The 20,754-nt window shown below is 38.9% G+C and overlaps 1 protein-coding gene across 2 annotated transcripts in view; it reads left to right on the forward strand.

Annotated features, from left to right (window-relative positions):
* Tnip3 (TNFAIP3 interacting protein 3) overlaps positions 1 to 20,754 on the forward strand; it is a 109,175-nt gene that overhangs the window by 75,815 nt on the left and 12,606 nt on the right. For both annotated transcript variants that reach the window (XM_048416263.3, XM_087907269.1), the window contains exons 8-10: positions 1,266 to 1,391; positions 6,202 to 6,318; positions 14,527 to 14,587. In XM_048416263.3, the coding sequence (XP_048272220.3) occupies positions 1,266 to 1,391; positions 6,202 to 6,318; positions 14,527 to 14,587 (304 nt within the window). The remainder of the gene's footprint in view (positions 1 to 1,265; positions 1,392 to 6,201; positions 6,319 to 14,526; positions 14,588 to 20,754) is intronic.

Consider the following 20,754-nt stretch of genomic DNA (forward strand, 5'->3'; position numbering starts at 1 on the left):
AAAAACTGTCCAAACCCTACAAAATCTCTTGGGCTAGCACCAGGCTTCATTCCCAGCATGAGATTCCTGGGGGAAATCCCACATCCTTGGAGACATTATCTCAGTAGTCCGAAAGTCAAAGGGAGGACTTGGGTGTCTCTGTGAACATCTTGGCTCCTGCCAGGAGCAATACCTCCTATTCCACAACCCAGGTTGTCTCACCTTGCTGAGGTTACAGACAGGGTGAAGCAGGAAACAGGGTTCTGACAAGCCCCTTTCTGGCATGCAGCACACACTGCCTCCTCCAGCTACACCCTAGCTTGGAATTTCAGTAACTTTTTCCTCATGGACTTGGGAACATTTTCTTCATATAACAAAATAATATTCTTGTGATTGACTCATCTAAATGTGTATGTTCAACCTATTAGAGCAAGTGGTGATGAGATATTTTCGCTTCTAAAGAAAATAAGTTGCCTGAAATTGATTTCTTAAATTTAGTTATCATATTGGATGTGACTAAAATGATATTTGAATCCCCTGCTTTAGCTACTTCTCATCTTGAGCTATATTCTGCAATATTTATTTTTCTAGACTGGATTCTCATTAAGGATCCAATTTACTCCACCAAATTTTGCTACCTACTGTGTAGAATGAAGAGCTGAGAGCTGAGAATCAGGACTTTCAAGTGTGTAAAATGGTGAAGTTCTTGGAGATTGTCCGAGGCACTGAGCGTGCTGGCCACTGGAAGGCTGGATTTCTGCCTTTTAAGGGTAGTTGTGGCGATGTTGAGGTCTGAATATTTATCTGCAGTGAAGGTCCTTATTTGTCTAAGATTTCTGGTCCTTGTCTCTGATATAGAATGGTGCAGGACTGGCCTTGAGCTACTTAGCATCAGTTTATTTCAGTAACATTTCTTTTTCTTTTCATTCCTTTTAAATGCTTTTAAGTAGTCCCTTGGGAATAGGGGTAGATTGCTCTGCAGATCTGTTGATTTGACTACTGAATGTGAGGATTAGAGTTTTCATGATTTTTCTGGGGTCACTACAGTATTACTAAGTTTTCATAAAGGAAAGTATGTTCAGTAGCTCTGACCTCCAGGCTGTGAATATTTCCAGGCCATGAATATTGCTCAAAGGAATGTTAGAGAAAACCTGGCGGGTCCTGTTTGTATATGTGTGGTGGATGGCTGTCTGCCAGAAAGAACCATTCTCTTCGGATTTCTGCCTTATCCTTCTCTTTGGGAGTTTTTGATCTGGGTCGTGTTTTCTTGTCTTTTTCTTCATAAGGAAAGGGAAAACCTAAGGGAAGAGTTGCGAGCCCTGAAGAAGGAGAATTTGCTGCTGAAGGAAAACAATGCTCTCGCAAATAGGAAGAAAGAACATTATGCGTGTGAAATTAAACGACTCAATAAGGTAGCCGATCAGGGGGCGGTGAAATGAGCATGGAGGGTAAAATGATAAACTCCACAGCAGCTGAGTCCTGCCGTGTCACAACAGAATGTGTGCCTCATCCTACGGCTCCTGAGGTCCCTCTCTGGTTCACACAGAACACCTAGCCACAGCTGGCAGTCCCGTTTGACTAGGATGCTTTGGGGAATTTGTGTCACTGCAGAGGACCATGAAAAGGAGAAACAAAGAGAAATTATATACGTCAGTAGGATTTTTTTTTTTAAGAACCACATAACGGCACTGGGTGTTTGTGAACAATAACGTATCTCTTGGTCGACCACAAAAGCTTCCTGAGGAAGCAAGCTGTTCTGTAAAATGAAGGCTGTGGAGCTGGGTGTGATGCATGCGTGATGCATGGACGTCTGCTTAGTGCCAGATTCAAGACTGAGATGTCTGATGCCTGGGGAGCCAGCCTAAGTCCATTGTGAGTAGGAACTGACAGAAAGAGGCAAGGCTTGGGGTGCCAACACGCGGCTTCATGGTTAAGCTCAGAAGAGAAACTAAATTGTTGTAAAGGGATGATGATGAGAATGTGAATGTGTGCGTATGTTTCTATGTATGTGTGTATGTGTGTATCTGTATGTGTCTACGTAATATGTGGGTGCGTGCGTATATCTATGTGTGTATGGGTTTGTATATATGTGTAGGTGTGTATGTGTATATATGTCTGTCTGTCTGTGTATATGTGTGATATGTGCATGTGTGATATCTATGTGTGTAGACGTGTATATGTTTGCGTATATGCATATATGTGTTTATGTGTACATATGTGTGTATGTGCATTTGTGTGTATATGTGTGCATAAGTTTATATGTGTGTGTATATTTATGTAGATCGATTAATGAACTAATGTGATATTCTGGGGAATGAGAACACTAATTCAGTACAAAAACAAAAACCCCATATTGTTGTTATTTCAAGAGGTAAGCCAAGGGTAAACACAGGAATGCTGAAATATATGGAAGAGTTGAAATCTACATCACTCAATTAGGGATTTCATGGCCAAAGTAACAGAAGTGATCTTCTATAGCAAAAGAGAGCAGTTGACGGCCTTCGCACTGTGTTCAGTCCTGTAACTTTGGACTGCACATCAGCCCATGCTCAAAGGTGCTAATAAAGACCCCAGGTGAGCTGTACGCTGGCATCATCGACAGGATGCTTGCAAACCAGATTCAACATTAGGTCTGCTTATAGCACGAGTCATTCTTCAAGAAAAAAAAAACAGGAAAATAAAGAAAGACTTTCAATCAGCATTTCATCCTTCAGAGAAAAAGAAAGTGTTCAGACACAAAGTTTTAGGGCAATTAATTCTGTATCTTTTTCTTTTTATCCTTTACTGGAAAAATTACTCCTCAGAAATCAGAGGACGTAGGATAACTGCAGTTACATGTGAAATTCTAGCTCATTTTGCCATACGAATGCAAAAAAGTTCATTTCTGTCATATGAAAGCCTCAAAACTAAACGAAAAGCCCCCAAATCCAAACAAAACAAAAACAAAACAAAAGCCCTGTGCATATAAACAGACAAGAGTTTTCTATTTTGTTTCATTTCCATATGCACATTAGTATTTGCTATTGGTGATTGTGGTTGACAGAACATTTTTAAATTCAAAGAAATAGGCAGTTATGGTGCACAGCTCTAACCTCAGGAAGGCCGAAGCACGAGGACGTGCTTCAGGTTCAAGGCCAGCCTGATCTCCATAGCTAGCTCCAGGCCAGGCAGGTATATCTCTAAGGAAAAAAATAACTTTATAATTTGGTACCTAGAAACATAAAACCTCATTAAGAAAAAATAATTTAACAAAAGTCATGTCTTTACGCAATTATAACTTTTCCAAAGAATTTTTTCTTCACATCTCAATTAAAATTATATGCCCTCATTCCAGATACAATCTTTGATTTTTTTTGCATTTATTATTGCTACTCAGTACATAATAATGTACACTTATCATTTATCATCTCTGCTCTATTGATCCACCATTGATTGTAAGCTCCTTGAGTTAGGTTTGGGCATAGTAGGAACCCTGGTGGCCACAGTAAATACAATGTGTGACTATAGGACATATTAAGGGCTCATAAATATGTCTTGCTTCTTTTTAAAGTAGAAGATAAATAAAGTTTTTGGTTAAAAACATAAAACATATTATATATTAGCTATTCACATAGCAAAGTAGCTATATACAGTTTTCCTATGCATCCTCATGGAGGAGGCTTGGTAGAAGCCAGCCATCATGTAGCCCAGACTTTTTCTGCTTTGGTCACTGAAGTTTCCTGAGTGTCTAGAACAGGGCCTTTGTCACACAAAGTTCTTAAATGAATAGATTAGTAAGTAAACAACATATGCAATAATCAGTTTTAGGCCTGAGAATCATCATTTAACAAGCATCACATTAACATAATGAATAATTTATTGCTCATGATTAATCGTGATAAATATAAAAGAATGCTTCAAACCTCAAGAGATTTCATCCCACACTGCTTAACTGAAACTGTTCCTTAAAAGCTTAGATATAAAGTGATGATTTCTGAGATTTTTCTTACTCATTTAGTACATGTATTAGTATCTAATGAGATACACATTATTAATATTGCAGTTACTACTATTGGACTAAATTGCTTGTTTATTTTTATTTATATGTGTGTGCCTTTCTGTTTTTATGTGCTCCATGTGTTTGAACTGCCCTCAGGTTCCAGAAGAAGGCACTAGGTCCCCTGAAGCTAGAGTTATAGAATAGGGAATAGGCTGATGTGAGTGCTACCAACTAAGCTCCAGGGCTCCTAAAAGGTCATGTGTTTGTATTTGGTGATGAATGCTTTTCTTTCTTTCTTTTTTTTTACTATTATAATAAATATGGAGATATTTGAGTATCCCTCAGAGCATGAATAAGAGTCAACCTTTAGCTTCTTGCTAACTCACTCATTCACAATAGACACAAGGTTAAGAATGAAAACAGGAAGAGACAGTAACACAAGTAATTAATATAAACTTTTCAAATGTGTGCTTATATTCAACTCAGTTCATTTACTTGGAAGAAAATACCCCAGGATTTTGCCAATACCAAGTTCTTACAGAATTGTTAGATACTTACCCAGAGTGAGAATTGAGACTAGTCAGCTAGCGCCATCCTGTGCAAAATTGAACTGTCTGCCACCTAATCATTTTGGGAATACAGGGATCATTTAGTGTATCAGAACTGAGAGTGAAAATGACTAATCTAGAACAGGTTTAAGGAAGTTGGAAAGCACCAACAAATGTTGATTCAACTCACGTTTCATGCATGACTCATTTTAAAATTTCCTGAATAGCATTGAGGGGTAAACCAGGAAATTAAAATAAGGTATCTGCAGAAGTTGTCTAGATGTGGGTCCTGGGCACTGAATTGGCACATTTGATCGATCATTGCCATTCATTTGCGAAACCCTCTCTGAATCCTCTCTACTATCACTTACACAGCATGAAATTATGTTCGGCTCTCCTGATATTTCCTAGAATTGTGTAGCTTGTGCATGTCACAAAAGGATCGAGTGCCACTTCTGTTTCACACTTGTAAGGATTCCTAATACCATTGTAAATAAATTAGTAAATTAAGGCAAAACCCAACTTTTGAACAACTTTGTTCTTTCTCTAATTTCCTCCTGGAGGAAGAAAAAAATAAGTTGTTTCTCCTGAAAAGTTCTGAAATGTACACTCTGTCAGGCTGGGTGGTATGTGTAGTTCCAAGACATGCTATTAGGGAATTCCAAGTCTGGCAACATCTGTTCAATACTACAAGCTGGCTTTTCCTGCCTGCTTTATGACCATACTGTGTAGTGGTGGGGAGAGTGCTCTGCCGCCAAGGTCATGCATTAACCTCACTGAAGTTCTGCAAGCTGTGCACAGAGGAAGTGAAGTCATAGACCTCTGAGATGAACCCTTTCTATGCCTGGAGTACTCTCTTGACTAACAAATAAGCTGTCAAAATGTGGTGCTGAGGACACTCACGGATGGGAATGTCTGTCACAACAGCATCATTTTTTTTAAACTCATTGTGAATTGTAAGTCTCTAAACAAGAGTTTATGTTCCTGCTTAATCTAAGTATGAGCATAAGGCTGGTGATATAGGATGAGAAGTCACTAGCAAAAACAAGTTCTATTTGCCTCTTAAAGGTATAGCACATACCATCCCACACCATCATGAATAAGTGCTTTGATAAATCACAAATATGGCTGGCTAGGCCAAGGAATAGAGTGCTTGAAAATGCCAGAACAGAAGAGAAATGCAGCAGGGCCTAGAGGCAGTGGCTGTACAATTGGCCATGTGGTATGGATTGCCTTGGGGACATGGTGTGGTTAAACGGCAGTGTTCTTAGGTCCCGTGTTAGACCTGTGGATTCAGAGGCTCTGGAGACCTGTCCACGGAGGCTATGTCTGCTCTCTCTGATGCCCCCAAATAGAAAGATTACAGAGATAGAACATGTACTGGAGGGAAAAAGAGACTCTGCAGAAGACTCTTGCTTTTTTTCTTTCTTTAGCTAGGTGACAGGAAGGCCAACATAGTAATCCCCTTCAACATAGTGGAGGTTGAATAACACACACATCATTATGGGAAGACAGAGATTTGGAAAGTATGCACATATGCAGAAAACCAAAAGGAAAAAAAACGCTAGCTAGCCATGTAGTGAGCATTAAAAAGAAATGCTTCCTCTTGTACTGGAGGGAGTTGTACCAATTATGAAATAATTGCTAAGGTCATTGTAAACCTCCTATCAACAGTGGGCTTCATTTTTACCACAGGCTCTTCAGGATGCCTTGACAATCGGGAGCGCTTCACTTTCTGAGGGCTCCAGGAAGTGTACAGGCAGGTGCAGCCGTGCGGAGATGAGAACAAAGGTGGAAAGTCACAAGCACCAGGTAAGAGGCAGAGGCAGGAAGTGGAGTGATCATGGGAGAGCACAGGGCTTGCTGTTCATGTTCCTTTGGACAGATCTGTCTGTCTTTCGATTGAAATGGTAGGAAGGATTTTCTTATTTAGTTAGAGTGATTCAATTTGAAAACCAAATAGGAAAAATGGAGATGGGCTTCTTCAGTTCCACTGTTCATAGATGAATTCATAAAAGAGGAAATTGAACTTTAGATGGGTTGAGGGGCTTCACCCAAGATCACTCAGTCAAGAGAGTGGCAACTGCGTTGCCCTGGTGTGAGATTCTGTCAGCAATGAGTCTCGAGAGTCTCACATAGATATAGTGTATTTCTACAACACTTTAAACTCTAGCCCTTTTCAGAGAATGGTAGCAGTAGGGCCATTCCACTGTAGCTGCTGGCCTCTGGTTGGCTTTGCAGTAAGTGTAGACATTTGCCTTTTTTTTTTAATTTAGTGCCATTTATTTATTTGTATGTAGATGTGCAAACACATATGTTACATGGTTTGTGTGTAAATCAGAAAAAGTTGGTTTTCTCCTTCCACTGTGCATTGAATTCAGATCTTCAGACTTAGAGACAGACTCCTATCCCACTGCTGAGTCCTTCTGCAAGTCACAGTAAGAGTAGCTTGGAAAAGAGTTCTTACTGAAGGACTCACCGGCCATCAGGCTAGCTCAGCTCCTCCCCTCTCTGGGTAGATGATCAACAGTTTGCTGACAGATGTCTGTTTCATCCATCCACTACCTCAGCCTCTTTCCAGCTCACCAAGTGAACTTTGTGAGGAAATAGAGGATCTACAAATTGAAATGTAAAGTTCGATCCTTCTTTCCCCTGCAAGGACAAGTATCTGGGTACGTAGTTTAGTTTGGGTTTGATGCAGACAGTGGCAGGTATACAATGGCTCATAAGAGCAAAGATGTTATTTTGGATGTGTTTGGATGGCTCTATTGCTAATGACCCTAATTTACATTTTAACCATTTATTTCCTAACTGAACAGCTCTAATGGACACATCACCAAGTGCCACATAAAATGTGTGTGGTGTGCAGAATTCTGTGCTTCACTTAGGAGCTATTGCCAGCTAGCTCTGTTTTAGAACTTGAAATAGTGTTCAGACATTAAAGCTCTTCATGGATACAATTGACTTACTCCACCATAGCAGCGCCTGACTTTGGCCACTGGTCCATGAAGGATGATGGAACAAAATAATAAGTAAAGACAAATTTTAAAAACTATCTGTGTGGCTCTACTTTTGAGCTCCTAATGTGTGCTCAAAAATAAAGGTTTGTAAACTGGCTCTTCTAACAACCAAAGATAAAATTATAATCATAGGTATCTCTGTATCTACCATGGGGAATTATTCATGAACAGAGATTAAGAAAGCTTTAGTCTGGAAAAGCACAGATAGTATCTTTTAAAAAAATAATTAAAATATCAGAAAGGAAAAATAAGTTCTTACTCCGTGTTAGACAGACTGAATTCTCAGGTATAGAACAAAGAACCTTTGCCAAACATATGTGTGTTCTATTTTATTTTATTTTTTTTTAAACCGCAAGCCCTTTAGAATTCTGGGGATTGTCACCCGGTATTTTAAGAGGTTATTACTGGGGATGAAATAATTTCCATACATTCTTATAAGGAGATAAAAACTACTAGACATTCCTTTTAACTAAAGTGTATTAAAGAATTACCCATGACACTCTATTTAAGAAATAAGAGTTCTTCTGGTCTTTTTCTTATAATATTTATCTTGGTAGATTTGAGAGTTTAAGTACATACTATGCAAATACAGGCAAATTGTTCTGAAGCCCTTTTCTTTGAAGAGTTGTGCTGGAATGTGTCTGCCTTCCAAGACACACATATTTCTAAATGCACACGAATAGAAAAATCCCAGATTTTCTTCGGTGGATTTCCAGAGTTAATGGAACTGGTACACTTTCAAGGAAGTGGGTTTCATGAACAGTGTATTAAATAAGCAAGGTATGTGTAATAAAATATATAAAGAGTAGACTCAGGAAACTCCTGTAATGAGTAAATACTGATGTTAATTAAAGAATATGTAGTTAATGTCACCTTTCAAATAATTTTGAAGCTAACATACAATGTAAAGGATTTCATTATATTTTCATAAATAAATCTATGTCTGCAGCTCCTTCACCTTTCTTCTACTTCCTGATATTCTTCCTCCTCAGATATGTTCCTCCTCTCAGATGCTTTCCTCCTCTCAGATACTCCCCTCCTCTCAGATTCTCCCTTCCTCTCAGATGCTCCTCTCCTCTCAAATACTCTCTTCCTCTCATGTTCCTTGTATTTGTTCCGTATTCTTTCTACCTTAACGTTTTTTCCCATAAGATTTCTTTCTCTCCTCTCATGACTTTCTTTCTATCTTGATATCTTCACACACACACACACACACACACACACACACACACACACACACCTTCAATAATGTGATTTATACTTAGAATAGCTAGAGCATTTTACTTGAAAGGCTGTGCCATGCCTTCCAGTCAGGAGGGAATTGGTGTGACACCTGCTAAGATGGCCATTTAGCTTCAAAATGTTTAAGTCTTTTAAGAAAAGTTAAAATGTTATCTTTCTTTCCTTCTTAATTCACAGTAGATTGTGAGTTAAATTTTGCTTTCTTGACACTTTCTCCAAGACAGACATAAAATTCTCAATTTTACATGTGAGTTATTTTGGCAGAACCATTTCTAAGAAATTCAAAATTATTTTATGCAATAAAGAAAAAATTAAGTTAAAGGGGATCAAAATATAATTAGATAATTTTATGAAAATCATTTATTCATTCTAATAAGTAACAGCAATGGGTGAAAAATTCTAAGTGTTCTTAGTGAACAAATTACTCTCTCATTTATTTCTTACATGTGAAGCTACTTTAATTCTTTTTGTTTGAACACAAATTATTTTTTCCTTACATATTTTATGCCTATTATATTAAATTCAGATTGATAATAACTCAGTGTTGAGGTTTGCTGATGTACTTCCTGTTACGGAGCTCTGGTCCAGTCAAGAGCAAATATCCATCTATTTAACATTAAGGAGAATGGCCAACAAATAACTTTTATTCCCATGACATTTGTAACTTTTTATTAATGTCAATAAAACAATCAATTTTCTAAGTACAATATGGCATAATTTTGCTCATAAGCAAAGAAACATCCTCAGATGTAATATTTTAAGTTTAGCAGAATTTTTCTTTCAAGCTCTGGTAGCCAAACACTTTTAATGTCTCATTCATTGTTGTAAAATAATAATAGAATTTATAAAAAGGTGCAGGAGATGATTTGGTCTTATTAAGTGTATTGATCATACTTTGTGGGGATGCAGAACATGGGATGTAGGTTGTCAATGGTTTGACTAAGATATCAAAAGCCAGCTCCCTTTGGGTGTATCAGGTAGGAAGGATCCCAGGCTGTTGACTCTGCAAGATGAAGTTGGGCCTTAAACAGTGTGAAGACATAAAGCAAAGCAGTGTGGCTCTGAGCAACATAGCTGTCTGTGTCCCAGCATCCTCATCTATCAGGTGGAGATCGTGCTGTGCTGCAGAGAGGCATGGAGACGGTGCTGACTGTACAGAATGTCACAGAGCAGCTGCTGTCCCGTGTCAACACATACCATACTTTGCAAACACACAGAGAGAGTCTCAATGGCACGCTGACCAATTCCAATTTCATTTAGCAAGTGGTGGAAGTGTCTGTGTTTATATCCAACTAGATTTACTAAGAGAGAATGGTATGACCTGACAAATTTGTACAACACTTAAAGTTATCTGACTTTCTAACTTGCCTTTGGGAATTTCAAGGTAAAATCAACATATCACAGACAGGGCAGTCCCTTTCAGTTGGCATCATTGCTGACAACACACCCACCCTTGGACTTCTGAGTGAACAGGTCACTCATAGCTGGGTCAAAATCAACTTGGGAATTAATAATTTTAAATCCCCTGGTAGGTAATATCTTTTTTCTGTATATAAAATTTTGTCAAATAGAGAAAGGAAAACTAAAAAACAAGCAACTAAAATGGGTATTTTGGCCCATACACAAATCCTCTAGTCTTTAATCTACAAGTTTTTTTCCCCACGTTTCCCATGGTCCAAATGAAATCTTTTTCTAGTAATGCAGTAGATGGTTCAGAACCATCCACGTTTTCACTATTCCTAAAAATGTCAGTGAATAGATAGCACTTGGGAATTGCAGAGGTCATGGAACCCATGTGCCTCTCAGAGTATATCACAGGTGTACAGGGTGTGTCAGAATAGGTTCCAGCAAATACAGATCCCTTCACAAACCCACAAGCACCTGAGAAATGCAGTTCTTAGGTGTTCTCAAGTATTCCCAATTTCCTTAATGATAGTGCCATCTTGTACAAGACTTATTTCATGAGACATTTCTATCACACCTAAGTTCTTATTGACAATTATTGTTTTGACCAAGTATTACGATAGATTAGACTAAACATTCAAATGTAAACAAAGACTGGTTGTATATAGCAAGTGTCAGTGAGACTTCTCAGTTTTACTTACTTGCAGTAAGCTGACACTATTGCTCTCTCCAGATGTGTCTCTCAGCCTGTAACTGTGGCCTGGTTTTCCATCTGCAGATCCCATGAGTACCAAAAACCACAGAGCCAGTACAGCATCCATGGGAACATGGGACTGAGTGAGACTTCCTCTTCTGGCATAGGAGGTTATAGGAATGTCTGTTGGTGGACATTAAATAAGAGCACCTCTTTTACCTAACCTCTTATTTGCAATGTTCCCCTGGTCCATGTCCACTATAGTTATCCTTGGGACACTGAACCTGTAGACATCGGGATATGAGTAGATTAAATAAAAGATATCAAACTGAACTCTAATTTCTTAAACAAACCTATTTATACAGGCCATTCTCAATTATTGCATATGATACCACCCAAAGTACATTTTTACATATAAGATGAACAAACTAAATATTGCCAAATCAAACAACTGTGATGCACTCTTTGGTTATAAACTGGTGTTGAATTACTCTGAATATTTCTAGGTACATGCACAGGAGTTTTGACCTTTCCAGTTAAAAGGAATTTTTTTTTGGAAGATTCAAGAAAAAGTAGCTCACTAAATTCTCCTTTGCAGCTGTGTCTGCCAGAATAGTGAGTGGAATGGATTTGGCCTGTCAACCTGAATGAGTTAGTACCAGAGCACTCTTGCTGTCCTGAGGAGCAAAATATTCACCCCTATGGTCACCGTATTTGATTCTTCTCTGCTTTGCCAGCTTGGGCAGAGTGTACATCCGTATGGAATGGTCATATATTTTCTGCATCAGGGAATGACCAGAAAACTCTCCCTGCCCAAAAGTTTTATGAACAATGTCTGTAACCATGCCCCAACTCTGATATTGGAAGTGGGGTTTTCCTAGCAAAGCACTTAGATAAATTATTTTCTCCCAGTTACCTGAAACCTTGGTACTTTTGTGTGAAAACATAACTAAAATCCTTCTCTTGTGGGAGCTGATGAAGTCTATTCAATGGCAGAAGGGCACTGGAATTTAGTGATGTCTCCTTTTGGACCCACATCTTTCCCTGATGTGGCCAGTTGTTAGTCACATCTACTCTGTTTTTGTTACTGGCCCTCCTGCTCATCCATCTTTACCATACACCTCTAGGGCTTTTCAACCTCAGCCATCATTCTTTTAAAACCTTTCTTACAAGGATGTAGAAGTAAATTAAGTTTGTGGGAAACATAAGGAAAAGGAGTTCTACAGTTTGAGAAATCGGATAGTTTTGTGAAATACAAGGTACAAGAATAATTCAACTTCATGTAGGAGTGGAGATGGCTGGCTGCTTCTGTCAAGCCTTCATTAACAGGAAGAAGGAAGAATTCATGTCCTATGGTGTAGTAAACTATCCCTGTTGGTTAGAAGAGGCAAGGAACTCCAGATCATAAATTTATCAAAAAAAGGCCAATATTTGATGAAGGTAATGTAAAGGCTTACGTTTGAAGCAGTATTCTGTTGTATGAAATCAGTGTAACAAAGTCTGAAGGTGAGTTTTAAAAGAATCATTTATTTATATCTAAGCCTGAATTAAATCGCATCTAATAATGTTGGTAAGATTACACTTTATTACCTCATTTTGGCAGCTCTCCTTGAATATCAAGCCAGGGTGTACATCACTTATCCTATGTGTTACTTGAGACATCTTAAAATAAAGGAGAAAATAAAGAATTAGAACTGATCTCATTTCCTCTTGTAGCTCTTTCATGGGCCAAAGGAGCTTAGAGCCTGGGTGTCTGAGGAGTGAGGTGGGTTAGGCCTTGATGAAGGCTGCCTTTCCTGGTAACTGAACTAAATAAACTAGGATAGTTGGGCTTTTCCACTGAGTTTTGTATTTGCTGCTCACTACAGATTGCTGTTGTGGCCACCTTGTGAATTCTCCAAACTGGCTAATTTTCCTTGCCTTATATTTAGAATAGAACTAAATAATTGAGTCCAAGGCCTGCATTATCTGTGGGATAATGGGAAAAAAAGGATGTCATGTAAGTATGAGCAGAAAATTAGACCAACCCTCTGAACTAGAAGAGCTGTGACGCTTCACTCCAGGAAGCTAAATGCAAAGACGGTGACTTGGGACTCTCTTGGCAGTTTAGGACAGTGAGTGTCCTGCTGTGGTGATACAACATGACCAAAAGTGAGTTGGCAAAGAAAGGGTTTACTTGATTTATATATTCTGAATGACAATCCATTAAGGGAAACCAAAGCAGGAGCTCAAACTGGGGAGGAACATGGAAGTAGGAGCTGATGCAGAGGCCATGGGGGAGTATTGCTTACTGGCCTGCTCCTCTTGGCTTGCTCAGCCTGCTTTCTTATAGAACCCAGGGCTACTATCCCAGGAGTGGCCCCACCCACAATACATTAATTAAAATGGCCTACAGCCAGATCTTAGGCAAGCAATTTCTGAATTGATGTTCCCTCCTTTTAGATGACTACAGCTTGTGTCAAGTTGATATAAAACTAGCTAACATAAAAAAGTATAATTTATTTAATGCCGCTGGCTTATTCCCTGAGAGCCAACACTTAAATGTAAACTTAGGAGGAAATTTTAAGTGAGAAAAAAATCTAATCTGTTTAGTGTAACTGCTGTATAATATAGAGACTACCTTCTTTAAAGTCTCGGCGCGAGGGAAGCTTTGTCCTGCTTTGCCTACTGAACTGCTTGCTGAATTCCCAAGATATCTGTGGACTCTTTCACAATCCATTAGAAAATATTAAATTTGTATTTTTTGTTCATGGCTTTCTTATTGCCTGCAAATGAAGGTATTAAAAAAGGTATTTATTGACAGCAATATGTTTTATTTGATTTGCATGAGATTGTGAGATTTCAAAGATGTTTATACTTCTTCAAAGATCCAAACACATCATTTCATGACAGAGAGAGTAGGGAACAGAGAAGGGGGTGGAAGAGGGGATGTTGTAGATATTGTCTCTTTCTATGATAAAACACTGACTGAAATCAACTCTGGGAGGAAAGGGTTTATTTGACTTTCATGTCTGCATCACAGTTCATCATTAGAGGAAGCCACAGTAGGAGCATAAAGCAGGAACCTGGATGCAGGAACTAAAGCTGAGACCCTGAAGGAATGCTGCTTGCTCCCCAAGGCTTGCACAGTCTGCTTCCTTATACCAGGACCAACTGCCCAGGGGTGGCACTGTGCACAGTAATCTAGGTCCTCCCACATCAATTGTTAATGCCCCATAGGTATGCATAAAGATCATGCTGATAGAAGCAATATGCCTCAGTTAGGTTCCCTCCTCCCTGGTGATCCTACTTTATGTCAAGTTGACAAAAATTAATCAAGATTGAAAAGAGAGAGGTTGGAGGGGGAAGAAAAGGAAAGGAAAGAAAAAAGAAAAGAAAAAAAGCAAGAGAGGGAAGAGGGAAAGAAGGGAGGGAGAGGAGGAAAGAGACAGAAAATGTATAACTTCCAAGTTGCAGGAACTCTAGCCAGGCATGTGCAGGGGGGCTGAGGTAAGGGGATGAGATGAGGAAGATTGGCAAAGGTTTGTATCAAGATGACTTTTTCTGTGTGTTGACTGTTGACTGCTTAATAAAATCCACACTGTATAATTATATCTTAATGTGCTACGATGCCTTTTTTGAAGTCTGTATTTCTGTAACAATGCTTTATTTTTCCCACAGCCAGACTATCAGTGGAATGCTCTTAACCAGACTCCTCCACATGTACAGCAAAAGGCACGTGGTAAGAGCACAGCTTTAATGGGCATTCTTTCATGTTTACATACGAGTGGGATTTTGGGGGAGGCTTATTCAATATTTGTTTGTACTAGGGAGGACTTCCTGTGAAGGTCTGTCACACACACACACACTTCTAATTTGGTGGTCTGGTGTGAACTCCTCCAGACAATGTTGACATGATGAAAGAAACGTGTGCCTTGGTTCTCTCTTCTGCTCCTATTCCAGGCTCAAAGTCAGAGTTAGAAATGAAAACATAAAGTGGAGCCATACCCAGTAACATCAACAGCACTCTAATTCTACCCCAAAGGACAAGTGCACACCCGCAGCCCAAGAGGAGTCAAGGCAGACTCTTGTTCATTTTGTTTTGAGATGTGGTCTCAGGTAGACTAATAGCTTCAAACTCACTCTTTAGCTAAGGACAAGCTTGAATTCCCGCTACTGTTGTGTCCTAAGAGCCAGCATTTCAGGTGTGCATCACCAAGCCCAGCAAAGCAGATGTTTCAAATGTCGTTGGCATACAAAGGTACCCCAAAGCTCAGAACGGTATTCCCTTGAGATGTGATGCCAGATTCTAAGGAAACAGTCTGTTGTGTTCTGCCAGATGCCCATGGTACCCATCTCACACAATGCTTCCTCCACATGTAACCACAAGGCACGTGGTAAAGTAGGAAAAATACTGAATGCAAAATACTCAAGACTGAAAATTGTTGTAGGAGGACGCGGACCTGCTTTTCATCCTGGCCGCCCAGCTCCCGACCGCCTGGCTAGCTTAACCCCCGAAATAATGACACAGAAATTGTATTAAATTAAATTACTGCCTGGCCCATTAGCTCTAGGCTGTTTTTGGCTAACTCTCACATCTTGATTAACCCATCTCCATTAATGTGTATCACCACTTGACTGTGGATTACCAGCATGAGTCTAACCAGTGTCCATCTTGGGCAGGAGAATCATGGTGTCTGCCACTCTGCCCTTCTTCCCAGCATTCTGTTCTGTCTATTCCACCCACTTAAGGGCCACCCTATAAAAAGGCCAAGGCAGTCTCTTTATTCAACCAATGAAAGCAACCAACACAAATACAGAAGGGCCTCCTATACCATTTCCCCTTTTTCTGTTTAAACAAAAAGGAAGGCTTTAACATAGTAAAATGACATATAACAGGTATCAAGCAACGATTGCAGTTACAATATTTAGATCTATTTTATCTTTTATCTTAACAAAGGAAAAGTGTAACTATCAATTCTTCAACTCCATCAAAGACTCCAGAATGATATAATATTACTTAAATAAACAAGAAACAAGCATCTTTCAAAACTCTAGAATTGACAGAGACATCTTGCTGCCTGTACAGTCACCCAGAGTTTTTTGTACCATTGGGACATCCATCTTCAGCCTACAGGCCCATAGTATCCAGCAGAAATTTCCATCAAGTTGGAAATTTCAAAGATAGTTTAGTCATTTTCTTCTGTATCCTGCAGAATGTCTTGCAGACTCTTTCATGAAGCAGGAACCCTGAAGGATCATCTCACCTTTAGGCAAGTTCAGCAGTCCTCTCTCTGCAGGTTCTCTGTGTCCAGCTTATGCAACAGTCCAGGCAAGAGCAGTGTCTTGCCCAAATATCTATCAAACTCCATAAGGAGCCTCTTCGATGCCCCTCTTCTTCTTGAAGTAGATTGGTGCTTCCAGGAGCAGACGTGTCTCATTGTCATTAAAAGCCTTAAGTTATTAAAACATTAAATGCCGTATTCCATAGTCTTTGAAAGATATGAAGAATGCCTACCTAACTGAAATATATCTCTATATATCTAAAAATCTAACTAACATGACTAAAAGCTTTTCTATTATTGATGATTATCCATTAACAAGATCAGAAATACATATACACATAACAAAATTGACCTTAAATTTATATCACTAAAGCAAAATCCATACCAATGCAAATTATCCATATCTATATCATATCCCCCTTTAAATGTAAAAGAACATTTATAAACAATATTTGGGAATATGGGTGCAGTTTTTTCTTTCCAAACTGCTTTGTGCTGAATGGGGGTGCTGTTAATCAGGTCTTTCATGGTATATCCTATGTGGTAGGTTCATCTCTGTCACCAGTTCAGTGAAGTAATTTTCTGAAGGTGTTCACAGCAACCTTTCAGGAGGGCGGGGTCCATGAAACCATATTATTGGTCTGGAAGCAATCCATGGGTTCTCATCTTCTATGAAAACAAAAGAACCTCTTTTCCAAAGCATCATATCCTTAGACCCAAATTCTGAAGTAATAATACCTTTATAATATACATGCTGGATTAGCTTAGTCCATACAATGAAATGTGTCTCTGTACTTAGCTCCTTTACAGTCAAAAATTCAAAGAAAACACAAAAAAACACAGAATCCAGACTCTCTGTGAATTTTCCATTTTTACGTGGCTTTTTTTAAATCTATGACTATCTGTACTCTGTCTCTTTTAAGACTTTACCATTTTTTTAAAAAACATTAACTTTATTTTATGACTTTCTATACTCCTTATTTTTTTCTCTTTTAAGCCTACTACGCACCTTTATTCAACAGTGTGACCCATTTAGAGGTATTTTATGTCTGAATCTGTCCTATTGTGAATCTTTAATTCTTTGCTATCCAGGAGCACTTCTTAAAATGATAAGTGCTTCTTAAAAACTTTAGCTTCTGCCATGTAGGGGTAATATGATAGTGTCTGTTCCCTTCCCAGTCTAAACCTTAACTGTGCTGTTATTATGATAATTATAATAGTTCCTGCCTGAGGTCAACACAGTTCAGCATGGCAGAGCCGCTCCAGCCTCAGAGCAATTTGGTGCCCATGAGTCGCATACAGTTCCAGGCACACAGCAGTTCACATTGCCATCAAGCAAGCTGTAGCACTTTACTCACAAAACCCCATCCAAATTCTCTGTCTCCCACAAGAGACAGAGGTTGTGGTAGGAGCATAGCCCAGAAAACCGGCATTTTAAAACTGCGTGACTTTTTCCCCCCCTCCTCCAGGTAGGAGTCACACACAGCAATTTAACTCTGAGAATGAGCTTTTCATCTGAGTTACAGCCAAATCTACCAGGCAGAGAGCACTATGCAGCCTGGAAACATCTCTGTGTATGTCGGTGAGAATCAGCCAGGCTCTCCCACTTGAGCATGCCTAGTGGACCTGATTCCTGGTAGGCAGGGAGCATCCAGCCACAGGCATGGTTTCAGTTACTTTGCTCCCGACCCCGAGTGGGCACACAAACATCTGGGCCCACAAATGCTTCATAGCTGGAGTTTGTACCAACGGCAGTGCCCAGGAAACCTTGTTTTAAAATGTCACGGCTTTCTGAGAGATTGTTGAGCACCAAAGACACTCTACTTGGAGCTTGTCTTCTTGGCAAAACCAGCCTCTGGGCAAGGAACTGCCCATTGCTCAACTACTGACAAAATACATAGTATCCAGAAATGGATAAGCAGAACTGTCAAATCTTGCCAAGACGAGGTAAGATGGTTTTGAAAATTTTCTTGCCTTTAAAAATAATCTGTTAGTTATTCTAGGCCTTAGCCAAAGATGGTTGCTTCAATGCTGCAACCATGACTTTGGATGATTGCCCAGGTAATCAGTTGTCTCTGTGATTTGTGGCATGTTTTGGAAGTTGTTTGATTGCACATCCTAATTACTCAGGTAATATTATTTCCCTTCTCAGATCTTTGATGGGGTTGAAGACTAGATAAATTTAGTTACTTTCTTCTCTTGACTTAGCCAAGTTATTTATTATACAAGTCTTAAGCTAGTTAGAATAGGATATTTGTTCTTATTGTATATAATTCTGTAGTAGGTTTAGAACTCTCTTACTTAAACAAAATGGGGAAGTGATGCAGAAGCTCCTTCTGCTCCTTCAGTCAATAGCCGTTGAGATAACAGTCTACTGGGGCATGGTCTCTTTTTCTTTAAAAAGCAGTGGAATTCCTCCATTCTCTCTCTTGCTCCAGTGACTAGACTCCTTTCTTGGATGTCATATAGGATGGTGTTCTGTATGTTTTTCCCGCTCAAATAACCCTTTGAATCCAAACGGGTGTGGGACTGCTTCACCCTTTAGAAAATGCCTGTCAGGCTCATTTTTCTTTGCTTTACTGGTCTCCCCTTCTCTCTAGAATCAGCCCTACTTTCTGCTTGTTTGAACAGTACCTTTAGGTCTTCCAGGAGTGGGTATTTTGAATGGAATTATAAGTAGAGTCCCTCCGCTATTCTCATCCATTTAAAGCCTTCTAGTGTTCATTTTCAGAGATGTGTATTTTTCTAGAAGCCTCAAGAGAAGCTCTGTAGCTTTAACTTGTACTTGAAATGCTATCACATTGAATTCCAAGTTGAGATAATTTTAGTTGTTAACATACTCCACCCCTCCTGCTCTGATATCTGCAGTGCACATTGCCTCTCTCTTGGCCCAGTATCAATACATGCCCACAGGTCTCTGTGACAAATATCCTATGTTCTTGGCATCTCCAATATTTAGAGTCTCTGTGGCCACCTTGGCTCTACCTTCACAGCTTTACCAAATGGTCTCTGAAGACCTGCTTGCAGGGACTTTGATCCTGCCACACATTGCCCGACCTCAGCTGCTCTCTGAAACCACAGAATGGAGCAGAACTCCATGACATTTGCAACCTGTCTTTCCTGCCTCTAACCCAACACTGTGTGGATTACATTGCCAAGCTCTGCTGCCATCAATAGATGTAACCTGGGGCAATTAGACCACAGTTACATCAGCTTCTGTGCTCTGAGCCTGGCAAAGCTCTCTGTTGCGTTTCCACTAACTCCTTTGGATGTTCTCAGTTCAGGCTTTCTCCTTTCATGTAAATTTGAATTGTAATAAATTGGAACCTTTAATGAGTGGGTCTTATTTTGAAGTCACATTTTATATTGGTTCTAATTCCGAGTGCCATCTTTCTTATCAGTGGAGCTGTTCTTCTGAAAAATCAGAGCTGTTTCTTTGCCTGCACTCTGTATGTGAAACTGCAAGCTTGCTCATATTTCCTTCCTCAACTAAACAAATTAGTCCATTGTCTTTAAATTCAACTTCACTCAAGTTCTCAAGACACAGGTAGAATGTAGTCACATTCTTTGCCAAAACATCATGTGAATGCTAGGAAACATTAAAAAATGGGGATTCTCTAGTAAAATATCCAGGTATATTTCAGACAACTAACTAGAATTTTGATTTGTTTTGTTTTCTACTACAGATAGATTACAAATATCACCAATAAAATTTTGGGTTTCTTTTTAATGGAGAAATTAATTAGAAAGACATATTTCTAAGACAGGACTATTGCATAATGTCTATAGTTTTGAAAGACATTGAAATGTGACATGGTATAATTTTTCACTTTCTATTGATCTGTAATGAAAATAAGCCATTATCTCCATGTGCTACAGTTTTAGCCACTAGACGATACAATACAATAGAGAATTCACCAGCCAATCATTTACACATTGCTATCAAAGTCATCAAAAGCCAAAGTCACAGAAAATAATAATCACATAAAATATGAATTGGTTGTGATATTTGTTATCTAAATAAAACATGTAAAATGAAACTTATTGGTCATATAAGGTCTACTGACATAGCTGCCTAAGAAAATATAGTTAGCTTTTGGTTCATAAACTTGTAACATAACAGTGTCTACAAGGATAATACTACAGTAAAGAAAAAAAACCTGTAATGTGCCAACTTCAGTGGTTTTATAACATTGTTTCTTTTAATCTTCTCAGCAATACTCTAGCATAAGTTTGCTTTATACTACCTCATATGTAAGGAAATGAGCAGTGGAGAATTTTAGTATCATTTTAATTTCACAGTGCAATTTAGCACTAAATTTAGATTCTTTTACACACAGGATTGCAAACCTTGTGATTTCAATTTCAATCGACAATGTCTTTGAAATCCCACTCCCATCACTATATCAGAAATGCTAAAAAGGAGAATGGGAGTTCTTATTTAGGTAATGTTTAATTTTCAATAATTCCTATGCACTCACAGTATGCGTTATGCCTTTTTCTAATTTTTTTATTATGATTAAGAGTAATAAACTCATTCTACAAACAACACAATTGCTCCAAAGGAGGGCATAAAAGCCACTATAGAACACAAACAGAAAGCATTGTGTTTTCTTTATCTGAT

The sequence above is a fragment of the Myodes glareolus genome, chromosome 6 (genome assembly GCF_982192425.1).
Source record: "Myodes glareolus chromosome 6, mMyoGla1.1, whole genome shotgun sequence".
In the NCBI taxonomy this organism is placed as follows: domain Eukaryota; kingdom Metazoa; phylum Chordata; class Mammalia; order Rodentia; family Cricetidae; genus Myodes; species Myodes glareolus.